Source organism: Strix aluco, chromosome 13 (genome assembly GCF_031877795.1).
Source record: "Strix aluco isolate bStrAlu1 chromosome 13, bStrAlu1.hap1, whole genome shotgun sequence".
Lineage (NCBI taxonomy): Eukaryota > Metazoa > Chordata > Aves > Strigiformes > Strigidae > Strix > Strix aluco.
Window position 1 is genome coordinate 6,520,389 of NC_133943.1, and position 25,216 is coordinate 6,545,604.

General features: G+C 57.7%; 2 protein-coding genes across 11 annotated transcripts in view; both read right to left on the reverse strand.

The window, feature by feature from the left end:
- FLT4 (fms related receptor tyrosine kinase 4) overlaps positions 1-14,060 on the reverse strand; it is a 60,056-nt gene extending 45,996 nt beyond the window's left edge. For all 6 annotated transcript variants that reach the window (XM_074838531.1, XM_074838533.1, XM_074838532.1 and 3 more), the window contains exon 1: positions 13,902-14,060. In XM_074838531.1, coding sequence (XP_074694632.1) covers positions 13,902-13,959 — 58 coding nt within the window. In that variant the 5' untranslated portion in view covers positions 13,960-14,060. The remainder of the gene's footprint in view (positions 1-13,901) is intronic.
- A 4,455-nt stretch (positions 14,061-18,515) lies between these two features.
- LOC141929398 (zinc-binding protein A33-like) lies at positions 18,516-24,158 on the reverse strand. Of its 5 annotated transcripts, none has more exons than XM_074838779.1 (7): positions 24,134-24,158; positions 23,308-23,582; positions 22,630-22,725; positions 20,698-20,931; positions 20,277-20,296; positions 19,722-19,837; positions 18,516-19,613 (listed from the first exon to the last, which is right to left on the reverse strand). In XM_074838779.1, the coding sequence occupies exons 2-7, from the start codon at positions 23,578-23,580 to the stop codon at positions 19,069-19,071; spliced, it is 1,284 nt and encodes a 427-aa protein (XP_074694880.1). In that variant the 5' UTR covers positions 23,581-23,582; positions 24,134-24,158; the 3' UTR covers positions 18,516-19,068. The 5 variants fall into 5 exon arrangements, with proteins under 5 accessions (XP_074694880.1, XP_074694879.1, XP_074694881.1 ...); XM_074838778.1 differs by having other exon boundaries at positions 24,119-24,149; XM_074838780.1 differs by having other exon boundaries at positions 24,139-24,146.
- Between the last annotated feature and the right edge of the window lie 1,058 nt (positions 24,159-25,216).

The following is a 25,216-nucleotide window of genomic DNA, read 5'->3' on the forward strand; positions in this document are numbered from 1 at the left end:
ATTTTGGAGGGCAGCTCTGGCTCAGCGGGACGCACGGGGAGGGGGAGCCCAGCATCTTCAGACAGGAACAGGACCTATTCTGTCCACAGGATTCACTCCCCATGGGGCAGAAATCCTCAGACCTGCCAAAATGCCTGTGGCAGCTCCCACTCTGTGTCACAGATCTGCAGGAGCCCAAGGCAAGCCACCCTGCTTAGCATACATAGCCACCCCTCTTCCAGTGGCCCCTATTAACTGCATGGCTAAACTCTTGCAAAACTCAATTAAAATTATCCTCCCACATCTTAAGGACTGTCAGGTTGCTTCTCTTCCTGTTTTAATTTACTTCTTTCAAAATCTTGCCCTGCTCACATTCTCTGGCCCTGCAGGATGTGATTAACGTGGCGTAGAAAGAGCAAAGGGATCGGATAGCTTTAGGGGACCGGTAACAGAAATTAGCATCATTCATTACTTCTCTAACCTAAAGAGACACAATGGATGGTCCACAGCTCATGTGAAATGAGCGTTGGTCCAAATCTGGTACCTGGCAGACAGGCATTGCAAGCACAAATGGATGGCCAGGATGGGCCAGGGACATCCCACCACGGGCCCTGGGGGCTTTACTGGGCTGAAGCACCTCTGGCAGCAGTGGGTTCCCATGGGCCACTAAAGAGACATCTTTGGCCACTGAGAAGAAATGATAGTCTATACAGTGACAAAGGGTAAATGACTAAAGGAAATTATTATCCACTGCTTCTCACGCTGTACCTGATGAAGTTATGAGGCAGATGACCAACTACCTTTTCATGCAACTCGGCTAAACTGTGGATTTTGCCACTGTGGGATACCCACAGAGAGATTCACAAAGAGAGGGATAAGCTCCCAGAGAAAAGTCACCACCAGCTCTCACACAGTGATCCAGGTCTAGGAGTCTCTAAACTGCCCATTGCCAAAACAGAGCAGTGCATCAGGGCACGCCAGGACACCATCCCCTTTCCTGGAGACCCAGCTGCCCATGCTGAGGCTGGTGACAGCTCGGGCAGAGCCAGGACCAGCTCCAGTGCCTGGGCAGGGGCTTCAGTGCATGGACACAGAGGAAGGGAAACCCCCGAGAAGCAGCAGAGAAGAGACCCTCAGTTTGAACATCATTAACTACAGCTCCATCATGAGCCATTCCCAGAGGCTCAGGTGACGTTCCCATTGAAGCAAGCCGCAGATGTGCCATTGGGGAAAGGTAGAGTTCAAGCTAAGTGAGGCCTTGGTATCTGACTCTTGTTGGGAGATGAGGAGGCAGAGGCAGCTGACTGGGAAGCCAGACAGAGCCTGAGGGTCGGCACTGAGCATGGAAAGAAAAGGGCAGCAGCATTTGGAAAGAAAAAAGCAAGTCGCAGGTTTGCTTTTTCCTTAATGTGTGTGAGCTTAATTACTGGCCTTTGAAGTTTAGCTCTTCCCAAGACTGTTGGCTTATGGACAGGCCAAGCAGGACACTGAAGAAACCCCTGTACCCCACTCAGAGCAGGTTTCCCGTATGTGAGCAAAACCCGTGGACCCTGCCTGCCTCCCACCCAGGCTGCAGCACCCAGGCTGACCATGCTGGGCTTTTTCAGGAGTCTGCAAGCCACGCAGCTGGACTGGTAGGCACTGTGTCAAGCAGAAAAGACCTGCTCCTCCATCTTCGTGTCCCTGGAGTTTGCATCCAGTTGTTTGCTACTTAGCTGTGAACTGAAATCAACTTGGAGCCCTCCAACGAAACAGCTGCCCTGGAGCTGGCAGTGCCTGTTCTCCTCTGCAGCACAACCCATCCTCAAGCTGGTCTCCAGTTGCTGAATGCGGGAGAAGCTGATGAACAGGGTAAGTGGGAAAAAAACAGTTTTGTAATTAGATGATTATCTTGGCCTTGGAAAACCTGGATTCAATTCTCCATCTGCTCTAGGCTCCCTGCAAGCCTGTCATGCAGTTTCTTTGTACCTCTATCCCTGCTTGAGCCGCCGAGGGTAGGGCAGCAGGAACTGGGCTGCTTTGGCTTGGAAAAAAAGATACTCAAGCAAGAAAGGAGGAATCCTTATTCCTTCTAGTGAAAGATAACAGGGAACAAAGAAAATGGATTTATCCCAGAGCCAATGCAACATCAAAAAGCTACATTATATGTGGATGGGTCCAGAAAGTAGGAAGCAAGAGCAAAGTGCAGGAGGAATTTAAACTTCCTGATTATCAACACAGGGATTTCAAGCACCAAGCATAATCTAAAAATAATAATAATAATAAAAAAGCAAAGGGAAGCGTGGTCATGGGCATGAGGGAGAGCTGCTGCCTGGGGAGCGGGAGAGCACGAACCCTCCTCCACGGCGCAGCTTCTCGCATGCACACCCGCACGTGCGCACACGCGCATCTGCGCGACCCCTTCTGCCGCCACCGACGGGGTGGACATGAGGGGAGGCAGGAAGATCACAGACACAAGCTCTTCAAAGGAGAATTAGTCATCAGAGGTAGCGGCAGAGGAAGGAAGCCTCAGGTATGAGGTCAGATGTGCACAAGCAGAGAGAGCTGAAGAGCTCTGAGCGCTCGCTGCAGATCTAAGAGCCCTCCTGGTGTCCGCATGAGCGGGACAGGAGGTGCAATTCCCTGAGGTAAATGCACCTACAGCAATGTAGGAGATAAGAAATTTCAATCCTCCTGGAAAACACTGCACAGCTTGGCTTTCTGCCATCCTTGAGAGCAGCTGGGGCTGGCCAAACCTTCCCTGATGTGGTTAATAAAAATCTTACTCTGCTCTCTGCAGGATCCCCAAGAGGGATGGGCTCCAGAGAGCGCAGCAAAGCTCTCCCCACACCTAGGGCTCTGCTGGGTTGCTCCTCACCCCCAGGTCAGTGATCCCATCTGCTCCCTGCTGGGCAAAGAGACTTGAAGATGGAGAGACGTGGGGCACTGGGAGGAAAGCTGGCCCCACGGCACCGTCTGGGGCATCGATGGCAAGTTACAAATGCACAAGCTCTTGGTTTCTCTTGGCACAGAGCTGTGACCACAAGCCAGGACCCGCTGCAGCAGGAGATGATAATCATCATCTCAGAGAGCCAAAGTGTATCAGGGCATTCGCGTCACTTGAGATTAGCTGGCTGTTTAACATCTGCACAGATTTCTCTCTCCACCTCCACATAACACCCCTCACGCAGCTTTGAAACTCATTTAATTCCCTTCCAAGAAAGGCTGAGTTGGAAATGTCACACTTTGTATATCATAGTACAATTCTTACGATGAAACACCCAGCCTAAATGGCAGTATTGGACTCTGGTGCTATTTGAAGGCCAGTAAGCTGAAACACCCTATGCTGCTTTTTAAAAATAACTTACAAGAGGGTTACCAAGTTTCACAAACACCCAGTTACTCTCTTGTTAATACTCAGAGGTTGGCTGTTGTTTTCCCGTTCAAAGGTGCTTCCCTTGCCACGCAGCTCAGCGGGGAGAGCATGCAAGCCGACGCAATGGGAAGGAAGCGTTTACACATGCTAATGACTTCCAGCAAAGGAGCACAAGTACTAACAGGGAAATTGTGCTAAAGAGACAACACGCCACTTCCTCGGCTGTCCCTATTTGGTCACCACAAGGTACTTGGTGCTCAGAGCCTTGAGGCGAGGCTGGGGATGGCCTTCCCAGCCCCATGGGAAAGCCAAGGCGTGAAAGAAGGAAGACACGTTGCCTTGGACCACAAAGGCAGGAGAAGCTGTTTGGCAGCAAGGCCGTTTTGGTACCACACTGGACCAAGGGGCCAAGGATAGACACGGGCCCTTTCCTGTTCCTAGCAGTGTGGGTCTTGGGGCCAGAGCCCTTCCAGGACCTATTGAGGCCATTTCACCACACGCACCTCTCTTCACACCAGCACAGGTTTCCCAAGTTCACATGGGGCCCTGTTTATTTTTCTTTTCTTTTTTTTTTTTTTTTTTTTAAATCTACTATTGTATTAAGAAGTGTTTTTCTTTTGGCAAAGGTTACTGCAGGGCCAACGCTGTGCGGAGTCTCCTGCCTTCCATCACTGCTATAACCTTTGAGCAGGAGCTCAGCCTGGCCAACATCGCTTATCTTCAATGAAGGCAGGCTTGTATTTCCACCGCCTTATAAAAAATAGATCCTGGCGCTCCCCCTCTCCCCCAGTGCATTCTTTGAAATGCCACCCAGGCCTTGTTATTGCTGGGAGGTTGGAGAGCCAGGGATTAACTGCCTCAGGCTGCATTAAGGCTTTATTTGTCTAAGCAGCCAAGGGTGAGAGGCAGTCATAAATATTGTGAAATGCCGAGTGTTGTGGAGGGGCAATGTTGGGCAAACAGGCACCATCGCAGAGGGGATCGCATCTTGGGCTGGGTGCAGTTCTGGTGGGACTGATGTCACTGGAAAGGTTCCTGCCTCCCTACAACACAGGAGGTTTGGGGAACATCAAAACCCACCCTCGTGTTCAAACTGCCACCACCCATGCCTTCTGGTTGCCTCCGTTAGTCCTTATAGCACATGAGCAAGCAAATGTGGTGGATCTACCTGACCAAGTGGGAAAATCCCACCTAAGGGGACACATACTGGGTCTGAGCCTGTCTGTCCAGAACGGGGCAGTACGGGATATGCTGTGGCTCCCCTTCGCTTATGCACTGAGATGTCACAGCCCAGAGAGGAGATGAAGACCAGGGCATGCCCTGATCCCATTCCAGCACCGGCGGTACTGCCAGAGCCAGCACTTACAGACAGCAGCCCAGGACCTGCTGAGTCTGATAGTTTGACAACAGCCAACAAACCAAATGAGGAGTCATCAGGCCCAGATGCACGCTACATTAGCTAAATTGCTTTGCAGGCGAGGTAGTTGCTTCCCCCGTGTTTCATCCCATCCCACTGCCTGCCCAGCGGCGCGGGGATTTTCTTGCTGTGAATGCGTGCATCTCCCGTGGGAGCAGCCCACACCACAGCCGGCTGCCACGCTTTCAGGATGTGCCGTTAAACTTCTGCCCTTTGCTTCCCGAGGGCCAAGCACTGCAGCGTGGTAAAGGGATGATGGCCACTTAGACCAAATAACGCCTCACTGGGGACTCTGCTCGGGCTGGGACAGCCCACTGCGTGAGTGATGGATTTCTGTGGGCACTGAATGCCGTCACCTCTGCTGGATGCCATTTTGCTTGCTGCCATCACTCTGAGCTGGCAGTTCCCAAATCCGAGTATAAACCACAATTCGTGACCAACCTTCTTGCCTTAGTAAATATCAAGATTTACTGTTGTCCATGGCAACTACTGACTTGACCCTCACTTTTGTCAGTATTTGTTTTTTCAGGTCACTATATCTAACATATATCTCAGCAGACACCAGTATTTCAGAAATGGGGAAAACAAGTCACAGACGGAGCCAAGCCCAGAGCCAAACCTCACTGTCAGCACACATGCATGTGTCTGTGTAGACACGTCCATGCTTCCCCCAGCCACCACGGGACCTTCCACATGTGGGGAAACCAATGGAAGGTTTTCCAGGCTCTGCTACACAGCCCTGCATTTTTTGTAGCTTTTTTGGGGGGGCAGCACATGAAACCAGTAAACCTTTTACAGGCTTTCCTGCTGCACGAAGAGCCCATGTGCCTCTGTAACCCAAAGGTGATGGAGAATCCCAAAACCCTCTGTGGGTTTCCAGGGTCTTGTGAATATGCAGGCAGACCTTCACAAACCTGTGGAGCCACTACCCAACTTGGGGAACCTGGCTGGGTAGCTTTGCATCCTCAGAGAGGGAGGGGACGGTAACCCAGGTGGGAGACCTGGCTGCCCCAGGCTCTGCTTGCTGGCTAGTGCTGGCCACTCAGGAAAGCCATCATGAGCTTGCAAATTCTTTATAAGCTTCCCACATGACACAATTACCCGTGGGCCGGATCCTGAAGCCCTTTCTTCTCTCTTTACTCAGATCAGACTCCACTGAAGTCATTGAGGCATTGGCCTAACTACAACTGAAGGACTTCAGGATTTGGCCCAGTAATAAAAACTTCCTTCCTTTGTCTACTGCTCTCTCCACATGATCCCACTACCTCCCAGCCTCCTCCTGGCCACGTCTCCCGAGGCTGGGGCCATCAGTTGTTTTGGTTGATGCTGCTCTTTCGTTTTACCCTCCGCTGGACTGTGCCTGTCCCCTCGTGCAGCTGCAAGCTGCTGAAGTGCAGGGAGCCAGGGTGGTCGGCGAGGAAGAGAGTGGATTGTGGGGTGAAATGCGACCTGGCAGAGTGGCAGTGCCAGTCCTGGGGACACGCATGTGTGCAGACACCACACAGGGTGGGAGCAGTCTCAGTCATCACCTCCCCAAAGGCAATTCCTTCAACATCTCTTTGAGGATGGGATGGAGTGCCTCCAGAAAAGCCTTTCTCCCCCCACTGACTGTGGAGCAAGTGTCTTAGGCTATACACTAAACCTTTATGTGTCAGGGACTGGGAGAGATGACTCCTGCCCAGGAAGGTATAGCAGGAAGTTAACTCATCTCACTGCAATGGCAACTATGCATCACGCTAGGAAGTGACACCATAAGAAACATGTGTAATTTTAAACAAATAACTTGCAATATGAATTTTGCTGCTTTTTCTGCCTCTGAATAGCCTGGAGCATGCAAAGCCCTGTTATCCCCATGGGTACCACACCCCCAGCATGGCCATCCAAAACGCGCACTGGGGTTTGGGGCAGGAGCTCCTGCTTCCTTCCCACGTCTACCAGCCTTGCACACACCTGTGGCACTGACAGAGCAATATATGAACACAGATGGACTGATACAGCAATTCCCTTCGCACCAATGTCCCTGTCTGATGAACAGAAAGCAAACACAAAAGGAAGCTGAGCTTAGCTGAAGTGAGAAGCATTTGGTCCTGAGGTACCAGCACAATTTGATGACCCAACCTCAATCCTGCAACTCACGGATGCTCAGGCAGGTGACCTGGTCATATAGCGGATTGCTCAGAGAGCACAGAAACAAATCCTGTGAGTTCCTGCTGAGGTCTTCAGTCCTGCAGGGAGATTTTTAATAGTGCTCAGCTAAAACTGAAACGGTCAGACACGCACCTTGGAGCACGCGGTTCTGTCCACCCCAGGGAACATAAAACTCTGAGCAGCAGAGGACCGGTGATCTCAGGGCTGCAAGGATATAGCGTGGCCTTTACAAAGGTCTGTGTGAGCCCCGTGCTACCCAGCCCAGCTGAGCTGGCTCACTGTGCCCTGGATCCCAACGCAGAGCACAGCGACGCCAATCTGTGCACTGCACAGCCTAAGAGTCCAACGTCCAGTCCAGCGGCAAGGGCTGCCTGGCTTAGGGCTTGCTCTCTTAAAAACATTCAGTCTCGCTGTACATTCTGCCCTTTTTAAATACATTAATTGCCATGGAAACAATGTTCTTATTGGTATGGGAGCAGGCTGGTGGCCTCCACAGATGCAAGATAAAAATCAATGGATACATTGAAATACAGGCTGCATTTCAGGACCTTTTGTGGTTTTGGGGCTGGTCACCACGGGCACATATGAGAGAACAGCTCAGACACTAGCAAGATGCCATCTTCTATGGAGACAAAGCTGTGGACAATAAAACATGCAGGAACATCTCCTTTGCTGTGTTTATCTGCTCGGTCAGAGCACCCTTGTATCGAGGCGGTCCCAGTGCCGATTTGTGTGCTCAACTCTCGGCACTGGTCATCACTCCCAGCTCCTGCTGAAGCATCCCAGCCCTGGCTGCCCTTCACATCCTCATTGCCAGTGAGCAGAGAGCCTCACCTGCTCTCAGCCCTTAGCAGGGTAGTTTGCTGAATGCCTCCCCTTTCCCCCATCCATGGCCCTTTCCACCAGGCCTCACCAAAAAGAAGAAAAAAATGCCAATATAATATATATACGCCATCACTTCTTGGCCTTGAGAGTCTTTTAAATAGCACGGAGGGGGGGTTGTACACAAACCAGCACAAAGGGAAGGGCTGCGAGTGCCCTTCCCTCCCTACCCGCAGCCGCCCCCGAAAAGCCGGTGCAAAGGGCAGCCCCGGCTGCCCAGCTCTCCCCTCCCGGCGAGGAGGAGCGCTGCCCTGTTCCCTGCCGTGCCGCCCATCATAAAGGGGTCCCTGAGCTGTTATCAGGCAGTGACAGTTTCCGCCATCAGATTCCTCCTGTCCGTCAGGAAAGCTAAATAAGGAACGTCGTTCAGGCGGCTGCAGGAAGAGGGGAAATGCAGGGACATCCGGCCCAGCTGCCAATTTTTCCTTTCCCATGAACCACCGCTGACCTCCACCAAGGGAGAAGCTGGACACCCAGCCTGGCATCGGCACTGCTCGTCTTCTCTTAACCCTTCCCCGGGGGGATGCCCCGGTCCCCGGAGCCTGCCCGGGCGGGTGGCCTGGCCACGCTGTGCAGGGTGGCCATGGTGGGATGGTGCATGGGCGCTGCGTCACTGGCGCTCACACCGCAGACAGAGGCGGGCGGACCCGGTGCACCGGCTGGCGTTTGCCCAGCCAACTGGAGCCATGGCCGGGAGAAGGCTTAACCCCTCTGCGCCTGCACGCGGGTGGGTGGCTACACCTCGTATGGCAGCAATGGGTCCCGAAAGCATCATTGAGCTACTCTGATCGCTTCTGTCTTTGCATGCACTGAGACCGGGAGCAGGGTTGAGCTTATTCTCTTGCTTATCCCTCTGCAACCAAACTCGGGTTTTCCAGGCTCTGATGAGAGTTGTAACCAGCTCTGGACTGGCTGCTGCAGACAGGTAAAAATCTCATCTCCTCTTTCTGCTCACTCGAGGGCTCTGCCCATCGGTAACGGGGACCAGGACGGCCTGCAATCCATCAGCCCTGGTTCTTCCTGGGGATAGCCCTGGGGTCCTTGCTGCACAGAAGCAGGGCAGGGGAGCAGCAGTTGCCTGGTTATTACACGCTCAGAGAAGGGGAGACCACAGCACTTGCTCAGAGTATTTCTTGCCTTTCCCCACCACCCCGTTCTCTGTGTTTCCCCAGTTTGCAGTCTTTTCCTGACCCCCTAAACCAATCCTCCCTCATTAGCACATGACGGCTGTCCCACGGCACCTCCAGGTTTGGCCCGCAAAGCCTGCACTGGAGAGCCTCGCCCTGGAAGGAGGGGGCAGAAATGCAGCAAGAAAAACAATTCACACGTGGGAGAAGTTGTAAGGTGAAATACAAGTCACTGGCTGAAACCTGTTTCTGCTACCTCAGCAGGGAAATGACTCCAGGAGAGACTCCCCGCTTAATATCCTCAGCTTATAAAACTTAGTGGGAGTTTTACCACTGGCTGCCGCAGGGCCAGGTTTTCACCCTCCTTCTGCTGAACTTGCACCTAGAGATGGAGCGATTTGCCTGCAGCCGCTCAACAAAACGAGTGCTCACGCTGGGCTCAAGGGCTCGTGCCTCCTTGCCGACTTGACCATAAGCCATCTCCGCTTCCACTATTTTGCGTTAACAATGAGGCACCGCAGATGGGCAATAATACCGTGTGCCGAAAACATCAGAACTATTTTGACCAGAGAGAAAAAGCCCCCCTGAGACCCAGCTAACCCTCTCTTTTAACAACGTGAAACAAGAAACAAAGGTCTGGGATAGCCAGAGGCAATAAAAACCCTGGAATTAATTTAACCAGTCACTAGATGCCAGTGCAGCTGCAGCAGTATTTCTTTTCCTAATGAAGGACAAAAGATAATTCCAGCCCTGGCCCAGGGCAAGGCTCAGCTCTGGTCCCTCCACAGACGCTGGCACGTCGTGGTCCCCCCCATGGCACCCAGCTGGGGTGGGACCCTCTGGGGGCTGTGTGCCCAACTCCCTGCTGCCCCTCGCCCAGGTGGAGGTTCGCAGGAGCTGCCTGCGCAGGGGTAGCTGGGGCAGGTCAAGGCAAAACACAGCACTGGGCACCTCTGGCTCACAGTCTGGGGCGGGAAGGGGGCTTTCAGCTTTAACTAACCACCTGTGGATTTTTTCCTTGCAAACCCATGTATTTTTCCATGCACAACTGCCCGTGGACCCAGGCAAATGTCTAGCACCCACAAAGCCCTGTGGCAATGAGCTCCGCTGCTGCACAGCGGTGTGCAGCAAGCCACCGGCCCCCCACCATGCTCCACATCCTCCCAGCACAGGAACCCGCCAGGAGCTGCCTTCTCCAGGCAAGCCGTGATTTTGCAGTCCTCCATCACAATGCCCAGCCCATATTTCCCAGCGGAAGAGCCTTGTGATGTTTCGTCATTCCTCACACGAGAACTACCATGACTGCTGCTGCTCCGCTCTGGCTCCCCACCCTCCATGGGCAGTGCAGCCTGGGGGGCCCAGACATCTCAGGGCTTTCTGTTTCTCCCCACACCTGCAGGACTCCGCAGGATCCTGTCACCCGAGGCTTACTGCACCTTCCACCCCGCACTGGGTTTAAATAAACAGCCCCCCCCCAACTGGGGGGGAGGGAGCCCCCCACCTTGCCCCCATTGCTTGGGGCTGTTTCAGTCCAGCAGGCTGAATGCAAAGACACCATGTTTATTTGGAAATGCCTCTGCTGTGCCAGCTTGAGCGACTGGGGAGAACGTGGGTGAAATGGGTGCTATTTCCAGGGCTCACGTTGCTCCCCAAAGCTGCCGAGACCTGGGGACCCATGAAGAGCCCCCACCTGCTCAGCAGTCACTCTGCAAAGCAACCTCCCCAGCGCTGTGGATGGCCCATACGGCATTGGAGAAACCGCTGCCCCATCCTGCTGCCGTTCCCGTGGGATCCCGCTCTCCCTTTCCCTCCCCAGGAACTGCCCCGGGACACTGGGAACAGCCTGTTCCCTCCTGGCTGGCCAGGAGCACCTGCCCTTCCCACGCCTGCTCTGGAAAACACCGCACCAAGGCAGGGCCAAGAGACACCCTGGGGACAGCGATCCTGCGTGGACCGGGGTGGGGTGGGACACACTGGAGGAAGCCTCCTCCTGCTCCATGTGCACTGGCTGGGGACATTGTGCTGCCGGGGGAGCGTCCCCCCTGACCAGATGTCAAATTGAGCTCAGCAGCAAACACCCTCGTGGCTGTTTATGCAGGCAGTGAGCCGCGGGCTGGCGTGCCCAAGCCAAATCACAGGGTGGTAGTTACAGCCCATTCATCCGAAATCGTCCCTAAGCAGACGGCGGGGCACGGGGGCTGTGGCTGCCCCCTCCCTGGCATCCCCCGGGGACCAGGGGCTGCACCCCTCCCATCACCCACCTCCTCCTTGGAGGCCCTGGCTCTGCTTCATCACTAACAAGCGCCTGGGTTAAGCCAGAGCGGGATTTGTTGTGCACTCGTGGGTTTTTGCATGAAAGGGTGTTGCTGAAACAGCCCATGTTTATTACTCGCAATAAAGCAACTGCTTCAAATCCCAGCTGCAAAGGCGAATGTTGCTGCTGGCACGGTCAGTGCGGGGCTGTCCGAGCACCCGGCTGGGGAGGTCTGCGTGATCTTGGAGGAGGGCAGGCAGTGACAGCCAACGAAATCGGCTCTGGTCCTACACAAGCACGGGCCCTTCCCTCACGCAAAGGGCATACGCTCTTGAAAGCAGCGAGCCAGAGTCCCCAGTGGGATTATTTGCTGTGGGGTGGTCAGTGCTGCTCTGCGCCCAGAGCACGGTGGCTCAGGGAGCCCACGCTGTCATTGCCATCCACAAAGGGTTACCCCGAGTTGCCCTGGGATGTGGGGGCTGAACTTCTGCCTGCTCCCCGCCATCTCATTGTCTGCAAAGGGCAGCTCCCCAACTCCACTCCATCCTGGGAGCACTGCAGAGCTGGGATGTGAGGGAGAGCCCGTGTGCTCTTACACACGGCATCCACTCCTAGCGCTGGCCCATTTAACCAGGTACCAGGGTACAGGGACAAGCTGGATCCAGAGCCAGAACAGACCTTCCATGATCCTGAGATGAATATTTCACTCTTCCCGGGTGGAACAGTCTCACACCCCCATCCCTGCTTCCAAGTGGAGCAAATATTCGCACCCAGTTGAGACTACAGTTAATGAGGAATTTGTGGGTCCTTTACGCGCTGACAAATTGGTCTCAGGTAGAAGGGAAGAAGAGGAAGCAAATCCCCAGGGTACGACCCCCCAGGTGAGCTCCACATCGCCCTTCGTCGCTGCACTAATCAGGCAGTGCTGGAGAGCTTCAAAGCTCTGCACAGCCCTGTGCTGACGAGGCCCACACATCACGCAGCTGTGCTGGCCAGAGCCTCCCAGGCACCGCTCCCCGCACCTCCAGGAGATGAAAGAACCTGAGAGCAGCTACACGATGCTTTACAAATTGCTAACAAGAGAGCTTTGAACAGCTGCAGCTCCTGCCGCGATGCCACCAGCAGCAGGTCCCTTTCTGCCCTGAGTCCCGGAGCTCCCCCGTGAGCTCCAGCAGCCCGGTGGGTCCTCCAGCCCCGTGGTGCCAGAGCCATCGCAGGATTTTCGGCAGAGCAGGTTGACAGTGCCGCTGCCGGTGACGCTGTCCGTACCACACCTCTGTGGCCAGACCTGCAGCCCTCCCGTGAGCTCACTTTGACGGCAGCAAACGCCACCGGTGACAGTGAGTCACTGAGATGAGGCTACAGAAAATTCTATTTATGCTCCCAAAATTCACCTCCCCACATTGCAAGCTTCCAGCATTACTAACTTTCTGTTGGTTTTGCTCTGATCCGGGTTGTAAATGCTTTACCTGTGCTAGCAGGAGCTTCCTTGGGGGAAGCTGGCGGGGCTGGTGCCCCGTCCCCGCTGCCCTGGCAGTGCCCACCCAGCCCGGCTCTGCCCCGCAGCCTCTGCTCCCTGGAAGGGTGATGCAGCCCCATCTCTGACACGGTCCCGCATCCACCTGACCCAAACCACAGCCAGGGGGTTTGACTCGCTGCCCAACGGCCTTTTGCCCCAGAAGCGCTGTGCGAAGGAAAAGCATTTCACCAGGATCTGCCTTGGGTGACTTCCCAGGCAGACCAGAGCTGCCAGCGGTCGGCTGGGAGAGGCCGGCTGGACGGCATCGCGTGGACCACCGCCTCCTCGCGCCTTCCTCCCCAACGTACTGCCCAGCACTCACTAATTAATGACTCTGTGCATGAAAAAATAAATAAACAGAGCAGGGAGCTGGCCTCCAGTCTGCCCTCCCGACCGGGCACTTCCCCGCACAGAGAAATCCCTCCCGCAAGAGTCCGATGCGGTTTCTCAGGGCTTGCAGCGAGCACACCCGTGGGCTCACTCCATGGCCCCAGACCCCGCAGGGACGGCAGCAGGGTCCTCCCGTCCCCTCCTCTTGCTAAGGGGACGCTGTCACAGCCGTCGGGGACACCGGGGTGGGCACCGCAGCACATCCCCATTGGGGCTAGGGGACCCTGGGGCGGGCTGTGTCGGGGCCGGGGGACCCCACGACGGGCTGTAGCAGTCCCTGTTGGGACTGGGGGACCTCATGATGGGCTGTGTCGGGGCTGGGTGACCCCACGACGGGCTGTGTCTGTCCCCGTCGGGGATGGGGGACCTCGGGGCGGGCTGTGTTGGTCCCCGTCGGAGCTGGGGGACCCCACGACGGGCTATGTCAGGGCTGAGGGACCCCGGGGCGGGCTGTGTCGGTCCCTGTCGGGACCTCGGGACCTCGGAGCGGGCTGTGTAGGGGCGGGGGGGAACCCACGACGGGCTGTGTCGGGTCTAGGTGACCCCGGGGCAGGCTGTGTCGGTCCCCGTCGGGACTGGGGGACCCCAGGGCGGGCTCTGTCGAGGCTGGGGGACCCTGGGGTGGAGAGCGCCGGGTCACGGCACATCCCCGTCCGGAATGAGGAACACCGCGGCAGGCAGCGCGGGTCCATGCGGGGTCTGGAGGACATGCGGAGGGCACCACCAGGTCCCGTCCCACCGGGACAGCCCCCCCCCCCCCCCCCCCTCCGCCATCCCCAGCGCGGCCGCAGGTGCGGGACAGGGCAGGCGGGCAGCCCCGCATCGCTCACCTGCCTCCGAGACAATGCCGAGCCAGAGCCAGAGGGGCAGCGTGCAAACTCTCTTCATCTCCGGGGCTGCGGGCAGGTCCGTGCGGAGCGGTGCGGAGCGGTGCGGAGCGCCCCGCGCCCGAGCTCTGCTCCCGCCGCGCCCCAGCTGCGGCAACGCGCGGCGGCGAAGGGGGGGGGGGGGCGTGGGGTGGAGGGGGAGCACCGGTGCCGCTTCCTTTTCCTCCGCCCGCCCGGGCCGCCCGCCGCCCTCCGCCGAGCCCGCGGGGCGGGGCGGGGCGGTTGCGGGCACCGGCGGGGTGTCTGCACCCCCCGCACCTGCGTGGGTGCGTGTCTCGCCCCCCGCAGGTGGGTGCGTGGGGGGTGGGGGTGTGCATCCCCCTGCCCCGCGTACACGTGAGCGCACCCCCCCCCCCCCCCCCGTGTGCAGATTCACGCGAAACACACGCCCCGGCTGTGCACCCCTGTAGATCCCACCCGTGTCCGTGTGTCACCCCAAATGCCCACGCCGTCGCCTTTCTTGTCTGCGCCTGGGTGCGCACCCCGACCTCTCGGACCAGAGGGGGTGCACACAAATACCCCCTCCCACCCGCGTGCGCACGCCCCACGTGAACAGACACACCTCACAGCTGCTTGCACACGCACCTCCATCACCCCCCGAAGCTCACACGGTCACCCCCAGGCACAGAGTCCTGCACCCCCCCCCCTGCACCCCCGGGGTGCACACAAAGATGCCCACGCGCTCTCTCGCACCTGTGTGCACACATTTGGGGGTGCGCAAGGGGCCCCCCACTCATGCTGCCCAGCTGTGCATGCTGCCGGGAGCGTGGGGCAGCCGCGTTGCCCCCCCAGCACCCTTATGTGTGGCACACGCACCCCTCTCTGGCAGGTGACACCGAAACCCACGTGCACCACCGTGACGTTGGCAGCAGGACGGTGCTGCTGCCCCCGCGTCGCTGCCACCACCGTCAGCGACAACGGCTCCGGCTCAGTGCGAAGCGGCTGCAGACGGCGGCGGTGGCAGAGCTTTGGCAGCGCGGTGGCACAGTTGGCACAGCCCTGGCCAGCTGCCTGTGCACCCAACAAGCGCTGAATGGAGAAATTCACACAGCCCCACGCGGCGCCTCGGAGGGTTATTAATTACGCGCGCTCGCAGACGGCGAAGAAAGAGCCTGAATGAGAACCATGTGCTCGCGGCTTCGAAAAGGCATGAAAACTTCTCGTGCGCTCAACTGCTCTCAGTGCCAAACCCGTGGAAGAAATCACCCTGTCCCTCTCCCAGAGCCCTCAGATTGACTCCAAGCCACAGAGTTTATTTTACCCAACTCCCCCCAGCCCAATTAGCCTGATTTTTAACCCTGAGAGGACCGACAGCATCGCTCTTCAGTGCACTCACCTTGGACCACCTCCCTCCTTGATCCCAAAGTCCCAGGTGGGCGCCCAAACCCCTGCAAGTTTCTGGAGAGAGATTTTTAACACTCGCCATGATGATGGGGTGACGAGGCAGAGCTGGGGACTGCACAGAGGGGCAGAGCTGCCCACTGTCCCAGGGAGAAGAGCTGAGATTGTGGGATCAGACCCTTCCCCGGTGCCAGGGGCTGTGGCCAGAGATGGGGCAGCCACGGGGCTCCCTGCCACAGCAGTGTACCCACGCTGGGGGCCCCTGTGAGCATCGGCGGGTCATCGTGCACCTGAGAGCTGAGCAGCGAGGTGGTGAGGTGTGGACAGTGATGGGGGGATGATTCACATCGCCCTGCTGAGATGCCGGAGGAAATGCACAATGGAAGGGCTGCATGCGAGAAGAGCAGAGGGTATGACCTAGAGTTGGGGGGGCAGGGGATACTCTGGCACCCCAAAAATCAAGGGATTTTGGCATCCTCCATCCATTGCAGTCCAAATGTGGCACTGAGCAGGCGGTGGTGGCCAGGACCAGCCCGTCCATGCTGCCATCTAATGGCAGGACGCCGGGGAGGGCTCGCCCCGTCGCGACAGGAATTTTCCATCACAAACACAGGGTGACTGTGGGACCGATGGGACCTTTCCATTGTTGCTGCCCTGGGAAACAAAAGGATCTTATTTTAAAATCTTGTCCCCCTTCCAGCACGTGGGGGGACCCGAGGAAGCAAAGGCTTCCCCAAAGCACAGGGTAAAGACACGTTGCAGCGGGGGGTTGGGGCAGGAGCTGCCGGACACTGCCCAGCCCAGGCGTGGCTGTGGGAAAAGCACACTGGGGTGGCTCTGAGGACACCCGGCGATAAAATGACAAGGTAACCTGGGAAGAAAATACAGCCTGGTCCTGGGGGCAGATGGCAAGAGCAGGCACAGAGTCTGGATGCTGGAGCAGAGAGGGGTGTTTCGCCCCCATGGCACCCACTGTGCCAACCCTGTCCCCTCCTGCCTGAACCCAGGCCCAGCCGGTCACTGCATTCACACCACGCCTGTGGTTTCTACTCCACGGTGCTACGGTTTATCAGTGAAATGCATTTCTCAGACAGGATTTAACGACAGGCAGTATTTCCTTGCCGGGCTAACGCTGCACGTACGGCAGCTCAGAGCAGCGTTTTCCCTGCACGTAGGAGCCACCGTACGTGCTGCGGGCAGGGCAGGGGCTCTGCCTGCCCCAACCTTCCTGCCAGAGCCCTTCTCCAGCAGCAAGGCCAGGTGAAGACATTATACCCCGAAACATGGCTCTGCCTAGGAGTAGCACACCACGGCCACCGCACACAGCCCGGCAAGAGGAGGAGGAGGAGGAAGGATGTGCTTCACCGGGAGCCTGCTCAGCCCAGGGATTTGGGACAAGCAGTTTTTGCTGCTCTCCAACTCTGCCTTTGGCAAGGGGAAGGTGTAGGAGGTGACAGCGATGGCACTGGCACACGTCGCAGCGAGCTGCTCGCAGCCCGTGCCGCCACACCGGCCCACGCGGCACACGGCAGCGGTGGGCAGCGGGGGCTGCTGGCCGCCCTCCTCCCTGCTGGCAGCCGCCGAAGCCCGGCTGTGCTCGCTGCCTGCCAGCGCCTGGGGGATCTGCTCCCCCTCGTGCTTCGGGGGCCGCTGCCTGCTCCTGCCCAGCCTTACTTGCCTGCGGTTTTGGGGCAGGTCAGGGAGGCGATGGGTTTCAGCCCCTGCCCCCCCTCCAGCTGCAGCTCCCTGCTGCGATCAAACCAGCCTCACCTTCCCGCAGAGACTCACTTCCAGCCCTTGCGGGGGGGGGATGACAGCCCTGCTCGCAGCAGCATTTCCAAGCCAACAAGCTCTTTCTTCTCCACTCTTATTTCAGCTGAGGCTGGGGGGCAGCAAGAGGACGAGGCAGGAGCCGGGAGAGGAGGCTGAGTCCACCCCAGGGGCTCAGCAGGGAGGGAGCAGACTCACCAGCTAAAGCCCAGCTGGGGACTGGGAGGGAGCAGAAATGCCTGACATCCCCTCCAAGCACACCCCACTCCCTGAGCAGCAGCTTCCCAATAACAGGGTCTCCCCTACACCCACCTCCACCCCACGCCTCCAGAGCCCTGGGCTGCTCAGTGCTCCTGCACTGGAGGGCACGTCTGCCTGCATCTCACCGGGGTCATCCTCCCCTCCCGCTGACCACAGTCTTTTCCTGCCTCAGCACAGGCATTAGGCAACCCCAGAACCAGGTGCTACAGCAGAGCCCAGCCCCAGCACGCTGCAGCAGTGGTGCACGGAAAGGGGGAACGTGGCACTGTGGGAGGACAGGGCCCCCTGTCCTGTCCCTGCTGGGCAGGGGATGACCAGTGGAGGACTCGCTTTGACAAGTGTCCCTGTGCCCAGCTGTGGGAGCTGGAAAGCCCTTGTGCCTGGCCCTTCCCACAGCACAGAAAGTTGAGCCTCTGAAGAGCAGGAATTCGCAGGCTCCAGCCGGCAGCCAGGGGCTATGCAGGATTGGGACAGCTCTGGCCTTTGCTTTCACCCTGGAGTGGACTTGAGTGGGGTAAGCACAACAATTCCACCCACCCCAGGCACTGCCACCCTCCCCCCCACCAGCCAGGCTTGGACCCACCCCAGCACCTCCTGCCTCAAGTTGACCCTGCTGACATGTAAACAAGGTGGGGACGTGGCCAGCACCCCCCCAGGAACAAACCGCAGCTGCCAAATCCACTTGACTTGCCCTCCCAGGATCCCCAGGCCACCCTCCCGCAGGGATGGTGCTGCCAGGGGGGCCAACGGGCAAGGAGCAGCACTGGGACCGTCTGCTCCCAGCAGGAAAGGCCGCCCGGGCTGTCATGAAACTGGCCTGAAATGGGACTTTGCATTTTTCACATATACAAATCCTTAAGACCCAGAGGTGGCCAACTCTTAAAACCCCAGAGCCTAAGGCCAGGACTGGGCTCAGACAACCCTCCCTAGCCCATGGGGCTGCCAAACCCCCACCTTGTTCCCCAGCAGCCTGACACAGAGGGGTCAGCAAAAGACCAACAGCTGCTGCAAGACGAGCAGGGAGTGCTCCGAGGGCAGGGCTGAGCGAGAGCAGTGGCTCTTTTGTGGGGAGGGAAGGAGCCTGGGCTGGCACAGGGGCTGCTCTGTGCCCCCAGGCTGTGCTACACCCCAGTGCAGTAGATCCCCCCCAGCACACAAGCCCTGAGCAGGTCCAGCAAGCAGTGGTCGTTCTAACGAGCTTTAATGGTGATGGAGGGGAGGCGGCGCCACGGGGGTCCCACGCCGTGCACCGAGCTCCCTCTGCCGCCAGCCCGCGGCCCTTCGAGGGGAGAGAGCCCACGGGCAGGACACAGACTTGAGCGTCAAAGGCAGCCGATGGTGCTCTGGGACCACTGTCCTCCTCTGCAGGGTTTAGGGGTGGGAGTGGGCAGGGACAGGAGAGGAAGCAGCTTGCAGCCACCTCCGCTGCAGCCCTGGGGCTGCAGTTACTGAACTGTGCAATGCTCAGGCACAGAAGGTTTTTCTTCAAGGGGTGCCAGGGACCTCTGGGAGCACAGTGCGGCACCCACAGTGCATGGCACAGAGAAGGGAGGGCAGATGGGAGCTGGGAAGAGACTCACATCCCGCTCCTTCCTCCCCAGACTGAACAAAACAGCCCCTCCAACACCCACCAGGTCCGTGTGTGCAGAACGGGCCCCCAGCACTGCCCCAGCCAGCCAGCGGACAGGGACAAGGAGCCAGGCTGGTGTCCCCACGGCACCCCGCTCCTCCTCACCCCTCACAGGGCCAGGTGGCAGAGGCGCATGGGCTCTATGTTGTCCCTCCCGTCGCTGAAGCAGGTGCTGAAGAAGGGGCAGTATCGCTCCGCAGAGACCTGGTGGAAGGTGAAGAGGTGGGACATGTCCCCGGCGTCAAAGAAGGCGACGGTGCCCTCCTGGCAGTCCAGGAAGACCCCCACTTTCCGGGGGGGCTGGCGGGGAGTCAGGCGCACCCAGGGGGTGGTGGTGGCCCAGTACTCCGTCCTGTTCCGCAGGCGAAGCGTCCAGTAGCCGTTCTCCGGGCACAGCTTGACCTTCGCTGCCCGGTCCACAGCCTCGGCGGCCACCCCCAGATCCCACTTGGTTTTGCTGCCCACCCAGACCTCCCAGTAGTGCCGGCCGCTGTTGAAGGTCTGCGAGCCCAGGACGTTGACGCACTGACGGAAGCGCCGGGGGCTGGTGGGGACGGGCTGGGCTCGATTCCTCTCTGTCACTGCTGTCAGGTCTCTGGAGAAAACCAGGTTGGGGTGGGCTGACTCAGGATCGAAGGTGAGTGGGGCAGGAGCTGTGGAGACATTGAACACGGCATTTAACTCGTTGCATATTCCTTCTGCAGATCACCCCCGGCCCTGCCACCATCCAGCACATCCACCCCTCACACCGATCTGCTCACCGGGGCAGATGAACTGCAGCATCTGTCTCCAGAAGATGTACTGCAAGGGGCCGCTGTGGCTGTCCCTGTAGTGCTCCAGGTTGAAGGCAGGCTGGGTCTCGACACGCACCGAGGGCCTGGGGCACAGAGAGCAGCACTCAACCCCTCTGGCCCTCAGCTACTCACAGCCTCACACAAACCTGCACCTCGGGGTCAGTTTTGCAGCCCCGTGAGTTTTAAGAGGCTAAGAAAGGGCAGGGAGAAGCTAAAGCACCCCAAGTCTGTGGCATCAGCCTTGCTCCTGCTTGCAGCATGCATGGCTCTTGCACCCAGTCCAAACCAGCACGTGTCCTCCACCCACTCTTCCAGCCCAGCCATCTCGACACACAAGCTCCCCAGGAAGAGCATCCAACATGTGCTGGGGACTGGCCCCCACCTGGCACAGCACCAGCAACTCTGAGCAATTTGTGATGCTTTTACAACTTGAGATAAGATCCTTCCCCTGTGTGATCCCAGCCAGGGACAGAGATAAGGCTCCTGAAAAGTCAATCTGCTTCTTTCATGCCAGACACGTACCTGATATCCAGGCTCTCCACCTGCAGTGAGGAGCAGAGAGAATTAGCAGTCACTGTAATTCATACAGCTGCACAAATAAGCTCCCTGTCCTGCTTCCGGCTGTCACACAGCACAGAGAGCAAACCAGCCTACCAGGACCCCCACCCTGAGGGAAACTGACTGGGCACAGGGGCCAAGGCAATTTCACAGGGGTGACAGAGAAGCAATAAGGCTCCCAAGACCCACCATGTCCGGGAGATCAACATATTCCTTGTGGCTAAAGCCTCCAGACTCCAAGGGATTGGGTAGATAATTGGAGGGACAGCAGTGAGAATGACTTCCAGGTACAGCCTAGTGCTGTCATTTAGGACTCTCCCCCATCTCAAATTCAGATCCTGAAACACCCCACAGCCTCCTGCCAGGGTCAGCCAGGCACACTCACCTCCAGCAATGACACTTCTTCCATCTTACTCAGGGTCTGCTCTATGCGCTCGATGTCCCTCTGCAGCACCGACATCCCCTCCTCCAGCCGGTGAACGTCCCCGTGCAGCCGTGCCAGCGACTGCTCTTCCTTTTCGCCCAGCTCTGCCAGCACAGCTCTCTCCTCTTCCTCCAGGATCTGATGAAGGCGGCCAAACTCTGCCCGGATCTTGAAGTTCAGCTCCCCAGACACCTTCTGAGCAGGGCGAAAAGGCAGAAGATGAGTTTGGCAGCTAAAACACACAAGTAGGTGCACAGAAAGTCTGGGCCCTTTACTCTGCTTACAAAGTCCTGGAAATTCAAGACTTTTTGGATGGAGAACAGGACACAAGGACAACTTCTATGGCTACAGAGCCAAAGGAGGGGGGCCGGGGGAAACTCTACCGGTGGCTCAGTGACCTTAACTAGAAATCCTTGCACACAGCCACAGTGGAAGCTCACAGTGGGAGGCCACAGCCTTCTCCCACACCTCCAGGAATTTGCTTGTGCGCAAGACTGGAGCTCTTTTGCTTTTCTGGAGCTGCAGACTCAGCTGTTCAGGTTAGTTATGATTTATTTCACATCGTGCCAGATCCTGGGCAAAGCTGCCCAACACTGGTAACTTGCTCTTTTTCTTTGATGCCTCTGTCAATCAGGGCTCCTGTTTGTATGGGAGAGGGGGGAGCTGCACAAACTAATCTCTGTAGTTAAGGCTGATAAAATCCCATTCAGCTCTTTTCAGAGGTCACTTTTTTCCAGTTGTTTAGTCAGCCAGTCAACCTTGTGGTGCTCTGACTGCCTTCCTGCCCGTTTACAAGAGACAGCCAATGACTTTTTATTTTCCCAATCTTTACGCTTTTAATCTAAGTGCAACCTTACCCTCATTTTCTCGAGGAGTGCTTCCCAAAACACACATCCCTTTCTATCAGCAGGAAATCCATCTCCCCCAGAGCACATCTGAAGCTTCACCAGCCAGCACGGCACCCCAGCCTCCCTTTGCTCCAGCAGGTGCTCACGCTGACACACCAGAATCACAAAGGACATGCATGGCCTCCCTGTTCAGATCAGCAATTTGCTCCTTTATTCTTGAAACACCTCTTAGTCAGCTCTTCCCCTGTAAGGGGACATCAGCTGCATGTGCTTATTTGCTAATACTTCTGCATTAACCTCAAAGGTCTATTCCAAATCTGGGATAGAGGTATGAAACAGCGCAGGCAGCAGGATCAGAGACTCTGGTTGAAAGACAGTCTCCTGTCAGTTTTCTCTCACCTCTGAACTACTTCTGTTTTCCTTAAACTCTCCTTCCTTGGCTTTTAATACTTTTATGTCACTCAAGAAGGAAGCAGTGTCAGCCTATGGCTGTTCTTGCTTCATTGATCCATGACAAGTAGGCAGCCTGGTGCCACTGGAGCCTGCAGAGAACACTCAGGCTCCTCACATCATCTGAGAGCTTGGCAGTGAATCCAAACACAGTCCCTGTGACAAGGCCACTGCTCTCTGCAGCGCCCACACTGCTGCTGTCCCAGCTCCTTCTGCTTTGCTGCCACCCCTTCAGACACACCAAAGGATTTTAAAGCTGCCAAGAATTAACCCTCTCCCAAAGTGGTAGTGCCGCAGGGCCAGAACAGGCTGCTCAGCGACAGCTCCCACCACTCACCCTGTCTCAGCTCTGCTGCACCAACGCACCTTGTCAATGCTGCATTAATGAGTGCTTAGTGCCTCCTCCCAAAGCCTCCGCTGAATATTCAGTAGCGATGGGCTTTGGCCTACATGCGGGGGAGCTTGTTCAGATCCCTACACAGTTATTTGTCTAGATTTTTACAGGAAGCTAAGTATCAGCTGAAATGATGCACAGACCCTCTATGAACATTAACCAAGAGGCTGTACAAAAAAAGCAGCTATCACAGGGCATTACCGTCAGGCCACAGATATCTTCCTGCATCGCACGCTTTCTCTGCAAGAAGTTCTCCATCTCCTTCTGACGAGCTTGCAAAGCATCTTCCAGGTGCTTCTGCAGGAATGAGGAAAAGAAGGTGAGGAGACCATCTCACTACTCTGCTGTGATTCAGGAGCAATCCTGGTTCCTGAGGCCAGCATTAGAGGGAGGCTGCAACAGGATTTCTTATAAAAGCAGTAAGAAGAAAGCACCTGATACAGAGGCTTGAGAACTATATATGTGTGCATGTAATGAAATAAATTTGGTTTTGAGACTAGGAGCTCCAGCCTGGGATATCTGTCTGTGGAAGGTTTAAACCCTGCGTGCTGTGAACTGAGCCCTCAAGCAGAGAACCCGGCACAAGCAGCCCTCACCCCCAGCTGCACAGTCCCTGTGTGAGATACAACAAGGCTGCGATGGAAGTCAGGGAGGAAAACAAATGCAAGAGAAGAAAGTGTCCAAAGGACAGACAGCTGGAAGGAAACAGGGAAAGGGAATGAATCAGGATGAGACCCAGATGTCATTGCACTCAGGTCAGGTGAGGCACACATGGGGGGGCACAGACTGTGGGAAGAGGGGGTGGTGAGCTTGGGGTGGCTGCACAGGACTCACATGGTGCTTGTCACCTCCTCCCCCAGCCAGGCAGAAGCCACTCACCTGCATCTTGTGGCGGTGCTCGGCAGAGCCACAGCGCCTCACCTTCTCCACCAGCCCCGACAACAGGTAGTGGGTGCGGAAAGCCCGGCTGGGGAACTCACGGCGACACTGGGGGCAGGAGGGGACGTGGGTGCAGCTCTCCCAGTAGCCCTGGATGCAGGCCTTGCAGAAGTGGTGCATGCAGTCCAGCATGACCGGCTCGCTGAAGAGCTCGCAGCAGATGGCACAGGTCAGCTCCTCCCGCAGGCTCCGGTCCTGGCTCCTGCCGGCCATCCCTGCTGGCACACAGCTCCCGCCCTCAGCTTCCTGCCACCACCACCCCAAAGTCCCCTTCCCTCCGGGCTAGGGCTGACTCCTGCCTCTCCTCCCGTGGGCGCAGGGTTTGGGCAGGAGGCACAGGACCTGCCCCGGTGCCGCACTGGGTATCTCCAGCCCTAGAAAGCCCCAAAGAGTGGGAACGACAGAGAAACCCTGGCAAAGGGTCTGTCCCTTGGCAGAATAACAACCTGCCATTTCCCCCTACTTCAGCAAAGCTACTCACGGTGCCCAGCGGCGACTGGCCAAGTGTCCCTGGCGGGGCCCCAAGGAAGGGCCCAGGGGCACCCAGCAGCCACCCCACAGCCCGGGGAAGCTCTTGGGAAAACCCCGGAGCGCGGCGGGGCCGTGGGCTGCAGCCCCGCCGGCTGCCGGGGGCCCAGCCGGGCTGCCGGGAGCCCGCTGCCCCCTGGGGCCGAGCCTGGAGGTGCGCGCACCCCCTCCGTGATCCCGGGGCACCCACCCTGCTACCGCACCGCACCGCACCGCACCGCACCGCACCGCACCGCACCGCACCGCCGCGGAGCCGCCGAACTTGCAGCCTACGCCCCGCCCCGCCCCCGCGGACTGACGCTAACCTCGACCAATCACCGTGCGGATGCGCCGCCCGCCCGCCCGTTCATTGGATGAAGAGCGGCGGCCGCGCGCCGGGCGGGGCTCCGGCATGTGACGTGTCACGTGTGCGCGGGCCGGGACAGCGGATGGGGCCTCGCGCGCCGCCCGTAGGAGGCCGCGTGTGCATTGCGAGGCCCGGCAGGAAATTAAATTGCATTTCGTTGCGTTGCACTGCATCACATTGCATTGTGCTGTGTTACAGAATCACGGAATCATCCCGGTTGGAAAAGCCCTTGAAGCTCCTCCAGTCCAACCATGAACCTCACCCTGACCGTTCCCAACTCCACCAGATCCCTCAGCGCTGGGTCAACCCGACTCTTCAACCCCTCCAGGGGTGGGCACTCCACCCCTGCCCTGGGCAGCCCATTCCAACGCCCAACAACCCCTTCTGGAAAGAAATACTTCCTAATATCCAGTCTAAACCTTCCCTGGCACAGCTTGAGGCCATTCCCTCTTGTCATGTCGCCTGTTCCTTGGCTCAAGAGACTCATCCCCCCTCCCCGCACCCTCCTTTCAGGGAGTTGTAGAGGGCCATGAGGTCTCCCCTCAGCCTCCTCTTCTCCAGACTAAACCCCCCCAGTTCCCTCAGCCGCTCCCCATCAGACCTGTGCTCCAGACCCTGCACCAGCTCCGTTGCCCTTCTCTGGACACGCTCGAGTCATTCAATGGCCTTTTTGTAGTGAGGGGCCCAAAACTGAACCCAGTCATCGAGGGGCGGCCTCACCAGTGCCGAGTACGGGAGTAAGATCCCTTCCCTGTCCCTGCTGGCCACGCTAGTGCTGACACAAGCCAGGATGCCATTGGCCTTCTTGGCCACCTGGGCACACTGCTGGCTCCTGTTCAGCCGGCTGTCAGTCAACACCCCCAGGTCCCTCTCTGACTGGCAGCTCTCCAGCCACTCCTCCCCAAGCCTGTAGCGCTGCTGGGGGTTGTTGTGGCCCAAGTGCGGCACCCGGCATTTGGGCCTATTGAAACTCCT

Coding starts and splice junctions, on each gene's coding strand:
- LOC141929398 (XM_074838779.1), bottom strand. CDS start 23,580: ATGGCCGGCAGGAGCCAGGACCGGAGCCTGCGGGAGGAGCTGACCTGT. Junction 22,726..23,307: donor AGCACCGCCACAAGATGCAG/GTGAGTGGCTTC, acceptor TCATTCCTGCAG/AAGCACCTGGAAGATGCTTT. Junction 19,838..20,276: donor GTGGAGAGCCTGGATATCAG/GTACGTGTCTGG, acceptor TCTGTGCCCCAG/GCCCTCGGTGCGTGTCGAGA.